General features: G+C 36.4%; 1 protein-coding gene across 2 annotated transcripts in view; it reads right to left on the reverse strand.

Moving 5' to 3' along the window:
- Positions 1-1615: 1615 nt before the first annotated feature.
- Positions 1616-12279, reverse strand: part of ITGA6 (integrin subunit alpha 6) — a 68173-nt gene continuing 57509 nt past the window's right edge. The window contains exons 24-26 of one of the 2 annotated variants that reach the window (XM_036236610.1): positions 9239-9364; positions 5967-6096; positions 1616-3813 (exon numbers count right to left, since the gene is read on the reverse strand). In XM_036236610.1, coding sequence (XP_036092503.1) covers positions 5989-6096; positions 9239-9364 — 234 coding nt within the window. In that variant the 3' untranslated portion in view covers positions 1616-3813; positions 5967-5988. The remainder of the gene's footprint in view (positions 3814-5966; positions 6097-9238; positions 9365-12279) is intronic. The other variant, XM_036236609.1, reaches the window with a different exon arrangement.

Here is a 12279-nt window from a genome sequence, read left to right on the forward strand (position 1 = left end):
TTAACTTCTTTGCAATAGCCACTCCTCAAATCATTCTCAAGTTCATTTTCTTGAACTCTGAGCCGTGCCTCCCCCACAATCTAGTGATTAGACCGTAAGAATGGCTGAACCATATCCTTTGGTCCCAAGGAACTGCCTTTTAATCATTTACTTATGCTACGCAAGCTGATCAAACAACTCTTTCACATTCTGTTTCCTTGGCCCTGAGGATGTACTTCTGTGGAACCCAGCCACTTACAGCATTTCATGTTTTTCCCTCTTTAAAAAATTCCAGGCTGTCTTCTCACATCTTTTTGTGGGTTACTGTACTAGAGATCAGTTTCTCATTAAGAAAATTATTCTATTCATTTAGGATAGAATACATGTCTGGACAATTTCCCATGTCTGGACAATTTAATGCATTCCCCGCCTACATCTACCCCACATTCTGTACTATTCTCAACCACAAAGGCACAACGTAAGCCATGACTGTGCATAACCCATATGAGGACGTGGCAAGTAATCTGCAACCAACGAAGTGCCAATGTTTGCAAATGGATCCAAGATATCCCTATACTAATACCACTATCACTGCTAGGCATCCCTGTATGCTTACCGAGAGGGAGAGAGAGGTAGAATCCCAGGACTCATATAAAGCACTGCCATGACCTCTAGCCCAGACCATAGCCCAGACCATGCCATAGCCCTAGCCAAACCACATCCACTGACACCCTTACCAGTTATGGTGATTATACATTATCGTAGTGATTTAATCTAGGCATAACCATGGGACTGTGGCTAAAAAAGATTCATAGCCTCTGGCCCTTCATTAAAAAGAACAAATCAGACACCTGTCTGATCTTCGAAGAATTAAGAAGGCTAAGACTTAATATATAATACCAAGTACAGTGGAAAACTTATTTAATACACTGGACGGGTAATACATTTTAGATTGGAAATTTATTCTGTCCAGGGAATGCTATATTGTCTGGGTACTATGTATATGTTTTATTTTCATTTATTAAACTGTGATAAACTAGCTAGAGAAGTTTTATAAAATGGCTTCAATCTAAATAAAATCCTTTGGTTAAAAAAAAAAAATTTTTTTCTGACTGGTCAATTCTGGTAAATCAGTCCTTGGTGGTCAATATAATGACACATGTCACAGTTAGACTGTTCTCACATCCAAAATATGTTCTAAGAAGAAAGCAACTTAGCCACAAGAACTTTTATTTTCATGCCATGCTTATCATTGCTACCATAATACCCTATCCTTCATAGCCATAAGCCTTTCAAGCAGATGAATCAATGCAAACAGACATTCCCAATCTGTAGGTATCTTGAATAAACTATCTTTAAGATCATTTTCTTTTCAGCATTGACTGAACAGTAGAGCTGAAAAGGGAGCTGGGGTGGGGGGGAGGGGGAGCGGGGCGGGGAACCCTTAATCCTATTTACATTGCCTTATTTTACAGGCACTAATATCTTTCACTGATCTGAGATCATATGCGACACTAAGAATATATAAAAACATCAAAAACTTTAGTTTGGCTTGATAAAATAAAAAGAAAGACAATTCAGTTTACTTATAATTTTAGAGTTTGTTTCACATATAAAATGCTGTGTTACTAAGCAATGAACATTTTCATAAAAAAATTTATTTCATACTTTTATACAAATATCCACAGGTATTTCCTAATCATGAAATAATTTTACAATGCTAGTTAGTATAAAAATGTATCAAATGTGAAGAGACCAGTGACTTGACTTGAGATGACATTTTTTAACAACTACAAATTTAACCACCACTACATTCTTGTTTCTTCGCTGTTGAACCACCCTCCCGCCCCCTCCCCACCCACCCCTTTTTTCAGGACATTCGTTTTTATAGCGAAGGTCTATAAACACATGCAAAATTATCAGCCTCTTAGCAACCTATAAAGCCAGTGCTTTAGGTTCCAAGTTACCTAAGCAAGAAACTGAGATTTTAAACACTGTTATGACCTGTTTTAGAGAAATTTTTGTAAACAAAATATCATTTGCAAAACGATTTTTGTGAAAATTCAAAAGTACTAGAATAATGTTCTTAGTATCATAATGGCATAAGATTTCTGAAAAAAAAAAAAATTAAAACTCCAAAGCAACAATGGCACATAGCTGTATTTTGTTCTTTTAAAAGATTGAGACACTATGTCCAAACAAATTAGCACCTGGTTTGCTGTTGTTCCCCATATAACTTAGCATTTTGAAGCACGGTAATTAAAAAAAAACTCAGCTTTCATATATGTTCGAGCTCTATTGAATGGATAGAATAATGTCTTCCTCCCACCTCTGTTATTACAATAAAAAAAAAAACAACTTAAAGTTTTTGTTGAGTAGTCCTAATGTAATTTTGGGAATGTAGATAGGGGAGGAAACATAGCAAAAAATAGAACACTGACTCACTGATTAAATTATTTCAATAACATTTAAAAACTTAAAAGCCAGGATGTTCTAATCTGACTTTTGGTATCAGGTATTCAGTAGTCTTACACTAGATCGGTTTGGATCCACCATAGGCACTCACCATTTCTTTCAAGTCTTGTATATACATACAGCAGTGACGAAAGTTCAAGAAAGAAACCCATTATTTCCCAGAGTTCCTGAAAGTTATAGCATGAAATTCAGAAATGTCACACAGGGCTCTAAACTCAAAAATATATGATATCTGTTATGAATTAAACATCTTACAGTTACTTCCATTTCTTAAACAAATCTTTTGGGTTTGGAGGGAGGGGGTGAGGGCTATCATGAAGGAAGATACTTTAATAACTTAAAACTTATCTGTAAATTATAACAACTCTCTGGTACATTTACAAAGAATTATTTTCTTTTTTGCAGTAAATTTAGGTCAAACCGATGACCTCCCGTGTTCTAATTCTGATTGCTTAATCCAACCTGAAGGGTAAACTGGAAAATCTTTGGCCTATTAGTAACAAAATGGTTTGTAGGAAAGAAAAAATAAATACCATATACAAATAAGTATAACTAGCATTCAAGTCTGTTGCACCTGTGTGTTTTAGTGAAAAGAGAGAATGACACCTGTATGTATTTGGTGTGAGCAAGTATTCACACATCTAGGAAATGGAAAAACATGGCAGGATGGCAACATCACCTTCTATTGCACATTTAATTTAAGATAGCACTTTAAATTGAAACACAACTCTCCCTACGGCATTGTCTTGTGATGTCGGACAGTGAACTTGCAGGTTCTCCAGTCCTATGGGAAGAATGTTTGCAGAGGCAGTGCCACTGTTAGGATGGCCACTCTGTTGACACAGTGACTGTGGATGCCTTCTTCCAGCTACACTACCGGGAGGAATGTTGTGGAACAGGGCAGGCCCTTCCCCGGCACATGTGAGTCAGCCACACCAAAAACAAAGGCAACTCAGAAAGTTAAATTAAGGCAGTTAAAGAAAAATCCATTCCAACAGTCTTAAATTTGGCTGTGCAAAACAGGAGCCTTAGGCTACGTAACAATATCCACAGCAGTTAAAACTGTAGGTTCGTACTGTATGTAGTCTGTCTGAAATCAATATTCAGGTTTTGAACAGGCTTTTCAATCCATTTGAATTTCTGAGTTGGGAAAATTTTTTAAAGCAGTTTAGGTACTGTGAAGCTTCTTTGGCCCCTCTAAGAGTAACTTTCATTTTCATTCCACCTTGTGATCCACTGTTTTTTTTCAAGGTTATCATTATATTTTTCATCTTTGATCTCTCGCTCTTCTTTCCGGATCCTGACAGCATGGTATCGGGGAACGCTATCATCGTACCTAGAGCGTTTAAAGAATCCACACTGGAGAAGGGGGAAAGAGAAACGGAAACAAATTAAGCAATCTCAGGAAAAGCAAGTACACTAAACGGGAATGTCTACGCTTTCTTTCAGCCATGCCTACCTCTGGCCTAAGGAAAAAAAGACATGGTTTTCTTCTAAGAAAGAACTAATAAGTCAAAGAAACGGTAGCAGCTAGTGGAGATAAATGGAAGAGAAAAACAGCTGTAAAACTGGAAGAAAAGTCCGTTTTTCCATCCTTTCTTTACATTTTGTAACAGTATATAAGCTATATCCTTAGCAAAATTTTGAGTTTATAAAATAGTGCTTCCATTTTTTATAATTATAATATTATATGTAAAATCTAATTCTTAGATTAGAACATCATTTTGAGAAACAATTTTTTTAAAGGCCATAAACCAAAGATTATTTGTACTCTCCACTAACAAAATGGAACCCAGGTCACAAATATTTTACAAATTATAATTTGAATATGTCAGTATTCAAATGGGTCAATTTAAGAGTCTTCTCTCCTCCAGTACACATCTCTCATGTGTGCTAGAAGATAATTTACACTGCTTAGACTTGCTGTTGTGCTTCCAAATTAAGCTGTTTCAGTAAAAACTCATGTAACTCTGTCCTGCCATAAAATTAATCATGTATCACAAAGAAGTTGAGGAAAGTATCATTAGATTTAATTTCAGAGCATCGCCTAATTTTTTCTTTTGCAAAAGACATTTACATTAAAATTATTAATATATATTTACCTCTGAAAAAAAAATTCAATCTGATCCAAAGTAGATTTTAACTGAGAACATATCTGGATGTTTAAAAATCAGATTTAATTTTTTTAACGAATAAAATGCCTTTAAAAAATGTGTTTTTAATTTAAATATGCAGATAGAAGGATAAGGAAGATACTTAGAATGGTCGATTAATGTGTTTATTATGGGACATCGACAGGAACAGAATGTTTATGTTGAATGAATGTTATAAAGAGGTCATGGGGTAAAATAAAATTACGTGCATAATTATCACTGAATCAACAGGAAAAACAGACCAAAAAGTCTTATTCTGAGGCCATTTCTACATGGACTCCTTTATTATTCTGTGCAAAATAAAAGCCAGAATACCTATTTGCTATAAAATGTGGCTCTTGCCCCGTTTAAATAAAGAAGGAATTTAAGGTTGATATGTATAACTGAAATGAAAATTTTGAGATTCATCATGAAAGTGCCATGGAAAGGGATTATAGGAGTAATTCTATCTTCTCATGCCCACAGAAATGGAAAAAGGAATCACTGTCAATTCCTGTTTCCATGGATTTACAAATAAAAGAAGCAAAACATGAACTTAAAATCAACTGAGACCCAAGGTTTCTTGGAACATGAAATAAGGTCAAACTCCATTACAACATATTGAAATAAAAACTGTCCAGAGCATTTTTATACTAGAATTGGGTACATTGAAGGTCACTTTGGTAAAGAACTATCTTCTGAAATTGGCCATAATGTCCATCATGCCAATAGTTTTGGTTTGTTGCAATGATCTTTGACCTGTGGTAGATATTGCCGGGAAAGGAAGTTGCATGCTTAGCTGGCATAAACAATTTCTGAGCAACAATAAAAGCATTCCAAGCCTTCCCCCATCACTTTATAGCAAGGAGATCAAAAAGATGACAGCGAGAAAGCCTTCTCAAGAGAAACACCATATTCCCAACATGCAACAGGTTAATTAGGCAGTCAACATAAGCATCTATCTGTGGGAAATTCCAAAATGGACAAGAAATCTGGAATGATTTCTTATGCATCTTTGAAATTCCAAGTGGAATGCTGCATACTGGATTAACAACACTTGGCCAACTGGACTACTATGGAGGTGAAAGCCTCCTTTTGTGTGTAAATAGATTGCAATTTTCTTGAATGCTGTGGTTGATGTTTAACAACAAACAATAACACAAAATAACTCACCTGCAACAAAAGAGTCTTTGTGCATTAAAAAAAAAAACTGTGAGCTTTAAATAAATTAAATAAAATAAATCCAAGCAAGGCAAGCCAGTGTGGACATTTGAAAACATCTGTTAATGGGACACACACAGCAAGCGGTTGCTCTTAAAGTTAGCCACCACAACCATAGCAGGTCCCACAGCTAGCAATTAAAAAACATTCATCAATTACCAATTACAGAAGTAGATCAATACTATGCATCAGAAGTAAGCCTTTCTTTATCAGACGGCTGAGCATGGATCTCAGCCTTGTGATATGTGGCATCATAATGATCTTTCTTATTTCTCTTGAAGAAACCACACTACAAGGAAGCAAGGTATTTAGTCAGTTTTACAGTTTTGTGTGTAAGAGCTAAACAAAAGAAAATCTCAGATTTTAACCTGTTTTCTATTCATAGCTTGTTTACAGGGAAAGCACTATGGACCAACGGTGAATAGCCACTGGACCATGTTACATCCAGACAGCATTAAACCCAACTCATATTATCACGGGTCTCTGGTCAATAACATATAGATGACATTTGTTAGCTAATTGATTTTTCTATTTATAACAGAAATCCTAAGGACAAAATCATCCTTAAGGGGAAAATATAAACACATTTGATTATAGCTGTGGGTGGTTTCTTCTTGCAGGAGAATATGGACTCTTAAATAGACGTAAGATTGATTTCTGCAGTTTACTGAGACAAAGGTTAAAGAATAAATTCTCTAAGCAAGATTTAGCACAAATCTGAGTAAACTATAGATATGGTATTTTTCTGCCTTTCACAGTAAATTTTATGGAACAAATGCTATCTACTTGAGGCCTCTGGATTTGCGGGGTGAATCACAATATAAATTCAATTATACCGTCATGAAAGAATGATTGCTGTCATTTTCCCAAATTCTGAACCACCGTGTAATCCTGAAGTGGTAGGAACATATGCTCCTTAGCTTAGGTCACTCTAAATGAATATCAAAGTATAATTCTACTTTCTACCATAATTTCCTTCATTTGATGATGGAGGAGAACTTTTTCTACTTACTTTTACCCCGTTTCTAAGGAACTGCCCTTTGAAATACAACTTGGTCGAATAAATAAATCTGTGCGCTTCCGAAAAATTCTGCTTCCTAGTCTGGTACCTTCATGAAGGTAAAAATCTAGATCTGCTTTGTACAATACAGTAGCTTAACTACATGTGGCTATTCAAATTTAAATTAAATTAAAAGTCAACACCTCCTTGCACGAGCCATATTCCAAGTGCTCAGTAGTCACACATCACCAGTGACAACCATATTGGACAGTGCCTCTTCAGAACATTTCCATTACCCTATAAAGTTTTATTAGGCAGTGCTGATCAAGACTATCTCGATATTTATTTGTGACTCTCACTTTAACACGCAGTGAACATTCCTAGGTAACTTTCAATAACATGTGCTAGTATATGGAATGGAAAAGGAATAAACGAGAAACCAAGAGCTCTGGTCCTGCCTCCAACTTGGCAACATTCTTAATCTCTGTGGTTGTGAGCATCTTTGTTTGCAAAACCAAGGTGACTGGACCTGCCTGGAGGACTTTTCTCTTTCACCTCGAAACTAAAGCCTATGCAGAATCCCAATATTTAAAGAAGATAAAATAAGACTTGTTTGGTTGAAGTGCGGATGTTGGCCTTTGCCCCACCTGCTTAGTCTTGGCACACAAGTGCATGTGCTAAACCCAATTTGAAGGCCACTGGATCAGACTCCTTTCTAGCCCTAAAATGCCATGACTTTAACACATAAAAACATATTTCGGTTTCAGAAAGAATATCCATAAAGTAATAAAAATAATTTTTCATGTGCAGGTTATAGATATTATCTGATTACTTTAGAGTTCACTTGTGAACTGGATACTTTAGAATTAAAAAAATAATAATAATAACATCATCTAGGTCGCACCCACTTATAAAACAGCTGAGGCAAACCAGTACCCCAGGGGAGGTGAAATGATTTGCCCAAGATTATAAAGTCTGGATTCCTTAACTTTCAATGTACCACTATTTCTCCCTCATTAAAGACTGCCAATTGGACTCGCTCCAAAAAAGATTACCTTTGTGGCCTTATCTGGAGAGCTCAAGAAGGCCATCCTAATAGCAAACCTCAAATTCAGTTTTTGGTATCAAAGTAATTTTCAGGGCTTCTCCTATATTGGTTGACTGTGCCTAAGCAGAGAAATGTGCTGCCTGAAATAAAAAGACAGAACCCGCTAATTGCCCATGTGAGGAAGAAGCATGGCATGAGCAGATACCGAGCTTCACTTGCATATTTGGAGGACACTAGAAAATTATCTCAGACTGGCAAAAGGAAGTTACTTGGAAAAATAAATCAAAAAAGAGATGCTCGGTATTTGAAAGTGAAATATTGTGACCCCTTATCCATTATTCTTTTGGATCCAAGGTAAGGGTAAGGATAATTGGATTCTAGAGATTGTCAGTTGAGACTTGTAATCCTTTATCCAAATCTCTCTTTACCAGGATGTTTGGAAATCCAGATTCTTTGGTATTTTAGAAAAGTAACATGCATATGTAATGCCACTGTAACCGTTAGCAAAACATTAATATTTCAGCAGTGAAATCACTGAATAAAGGCTAAAGACTAAAAATAGCCTCTCTTCACATCACATCAAGTTTTGCTGACAGAAAAGTCATTACAAACTTCCAGTTTTCAGAGGTTCTTTTTTTTCAATTTGTAATTGTTGACAAGAGACTGTGGACCTCCATTATTGAGACTAAATCCAGACTCTAGAAGTTGTAATCTTGGGCAACAAAAATATGCATCCACCTCATACACACTTTTTCTGTAATATAAGCTACTTACTGGTAGAAAGCAAAGGGAAAAGACTATATTTTATTTGCAGGACCAATTCTAGTGAAGAACATTATATTGAAACCAAATCTTCTTCATGTTTGATATAGGTTATAACCCCCTTGAGATTGGAGTTATTCATTAATTTCACAATTTTATATTCCTAATCTAGCTGCAATGATAACAAACCCCAATGGCTGCCATGAACATTACTTTACAGAGGCTGAAATTAACCAGATTACTGTGAGACCCAACAATTTGGCCTAGATTCAGAAAATGATTTGATCTTAGATGAAGAAAATGCTAAAGTAATAAAAATTTTAAAACTGTTATTTTGCAAACACACTAAATTATATATGAAAAATACCAAAATTTACACATGTAAGACACTTCTTACATGTATAAAGAATATATCTTTAAATACAAAGTATTAGGTAGATATGGAGATGTTTATTATAAAACTCTCAAGTTCGTTATATGTTGGAAAGTTTCATAATAGAACGTTGGGAAAAAGGAGTCAATGGGAAAAAAAAAAAATGTATGTATGCCACCAGTGCTGATTCACTTTTTTAAAAACATGAAGTTTATAATCATGAAACTCAAATGCCAGATATAACTTACCTTCCATAATAAAAGAACTAACAGAGCAAGCATCAGAATTCCAGCAAGGACAGCCACCAGGATGATCCACCATGGTACTCCGGAATGTTGAGCCACAGTCTTTGAGGGAAACACAGTCACACGAACCTATGGGACAGACAAGAGAGCAATGTGATCATGGAAGTGGACGGCAGGTAATACCAGTTTAGAGTTCTAATTCTGCTTCCAGACACATTTTGGACAGATGAGGTGTCTTTCTGATGTAAGATTCTCTACCTTAATAGTGGAATATTACTTTAAGAGGTGTTGCTTGGAGATCTTTTCCCAGAACCCAGTAAATGCTGGGTTATGTTTTGACAAAGTGGTTATTTCTTTGCTAAATTATCTTTAAAAAACTTTTGTTATCAATGAAAGTGGAGAAAATTGTATAATGAACCATCAAGTTTCAACAGTTATCAATACATCACCCCATTGTTTCCTATCTTTTTGAGAATGATTAGTTTTTTAAATTTAGTTTTCAGCTATAAATAGGGCCATTTTATCCACAATTAGCCTACATTCCTCCCTCAGATTTTAAAATGTTGTGAAATATAAACACATGACTGATACCATTTTAACTTTCCCTTAGGACATCAAACTAAGGACCTTCATAACGATGATCTCTACTAAAATAGGCTGGTGCCATCTTCTACGACGTGAATGGACAAACTGGACCCTGAAGTCAGAGACGGCTTAGAGCTTTAAACTGCAGCTAATAGAAACTTAATCTCTAAACATTTGATAGCTGGCGAATGTCAATTAAACAGAAACAGTTTTCATTCAGAAATCTAAAGAGTTGCTTATGGGAATTCACAACTCAGTTAATGTGGGTTTAGAATTTAAGTGGATTTTTGAGATACCAGGAAACCATTTTTCAAAGCACATAAAAGACCTAGTGATTGTTATAAATATGACTTTGTAAACTATACCAATTAGAGATCTACCTGTTTGAAGTTTCTGATATTTCTGAGCGAAGAGAGTGTAAATAGTTAATAAAACTTGGAGCATTTAACTTCTAAGAAGTATTGAAGCCAAGTATTTTATATTAGTATTGATCGCTGGATGCTGCCTAAAAATGCTTCTATGTCTACACTGTGCTTCAATACTTCCATACTATAATTCATTTAAAAAAAAATTCATTAAATTACTTCCCTTTCTACTTATATAGAAAACAGTTATCAACCCTGTTTGGCTCATAGAAAATACTTAAAAGCAAGATAACTGTTTTTCTTTAAACATTTAGTAGGAAGGAATTCACATTTAGAGTTTCAGCCAACTATATTTGACTATAACATGCACCTTTATCACCTACCAGGTTTCCTGTTTTGTTCTCAATGAGGTTTCAATCTAGCTGCCAGCCCCAGGTGGGGGCCTCAGAGCTCACTTCCCCTCAACTCCCTTCCCCTGACAGATGTCCCAGCTGTAAGGTAAAAACAACCTTTTCCTGAGGTTGTTTCTAACAAGAGGATATCCATAAAGTAGAGAAGAAAAAATGGTGAGAGACCAGGGAAGAAATAATATAGCTAATGTGACCAGTAAACTGACTACTCTAAAACAAAACAAAAAAATCATTTCAATTAGCCTATGCCCTGGTATCGAGCATACAGAAGGTACACAGTATGTCTTTGGGGGCAAGGTGTCAACTTGGAAGGGCCATCCGCATTTGTAAGAATAAGTTCTGATAAACCTGGATATGGAGAGCAGAGACTGGTCCATGGTAAGGGGAATGAGCCTTATTATAGTCAGAGTATGTACCGAACCCTTTTAAATGGGGGGAGAGCAGTCCTATAAAAGGCTGCAGTTCAACAAGCATTCAAACTGAACGAGGTAATTTTTAATTTTGCAGCCTGAGGTAGCAGGGTGGGTAGGTGGGAATCCACCCGAGAGCTCTAAGCCCCAGGTCTGGCCACCGTTCAAACCAGAACTTGAAGCCTTATAGAAATTGCAAAACAACTCATTAGACAAAGACTGAGGATGATGTTAGGGCGATGGGCAGATTTAAAAGGCTGATGTGCTCTACAACCCCAGTCTGTGTGCAAGGCCACACTGCAGAGCAGGAAAGTGAGAGTCCAGTCAGCAAGATTTTATTTGTTCACTTCAATTGTCAAACTAATGTGTTTTTGTTTCGTTTTGCATGACAACAGTCATTCTCCAGCTGGGATCAAGAATAAGGGAAGACCAGCTTGGACCTGCCAACTCAGAACTCCAGTTCTCAGAGCTCTGGGAAGCCTTGTCTCCTCTTGTCACAGCAACTGTTATTGATGGATAATGACAGGTTAAGGTGAGTAGAAACTGCTCCCAACTCCAAAAACAATATTGGTTTTGGTTTCATTAAAACGTAGGCATTTCCATAGGGATGACCTAGGCATGTGAACCTTATCCATCATGTGCCCGTAAGGGGAAAAGGGCTTATGCTCTGCTGATGCATGGAATTGCATCACAGTGAGTAGTGCTGAGACCACGTCAGCTTGCCCACTGCCAAACCACTTCCCCAAATCACTCTATAATGTAATACACTCACTCTCATTCAATACTCGTATAAGAAATCACCCAACGAAGAGATTTTCATATCTTTTGTAAAATTTTCTACCAAAGATACCATCCCCTTACTGAGTGTTCCATCTTACGATTGGATCCATATCTCAAGTTCTCTGAATTAAGCCAAAAAAGGAAAAAGAAAATGTCATTCCCCTGAAGAATGATGTGCATACTTTTACCTATCATGCTTCCTTTTATCTTTGGCAGCCAGGAAGCTGAGATACTCTCTTCCCACTTCCTTAGGAATGAAGTGGGGTATGTATGAGTACAACTAATAAACAATCCTCTTCTTCCTTGGCTTAATTCAGCAATTCTCACCTGGTTCACTGTGTCCTAGACCATAAAATTCTTAACAGTTGACCTGGTGTTTTATTCAATTTTGCTTCTCCGCATCCGTGCAGAGAAGGCACAGAGTCTTTCCTCAATAATGCTTGTTAACTGGATGGTTTTAATTTGGGGGGAGGGGAGATGGATTTAATTGATGC

Source organism: Rousettus aegyptiacus, unplaced genomic scaffold (assembly GCF_014176215.1).
Source record: "Rousettus aegyptiacus isolate mRouAeg1 unplaced genomic scaffold, mRouAeg1.p scaffold_m13_p_2, whole genome shotgun sequence".
NCBI classification, from domain to species: domain Eukaryota; kingdom Metazoa; phylum Chordata; class Mammalia; order Chiroptera; family Pteropodidae; genus Rousettus; species Rousettus aegyptiacus.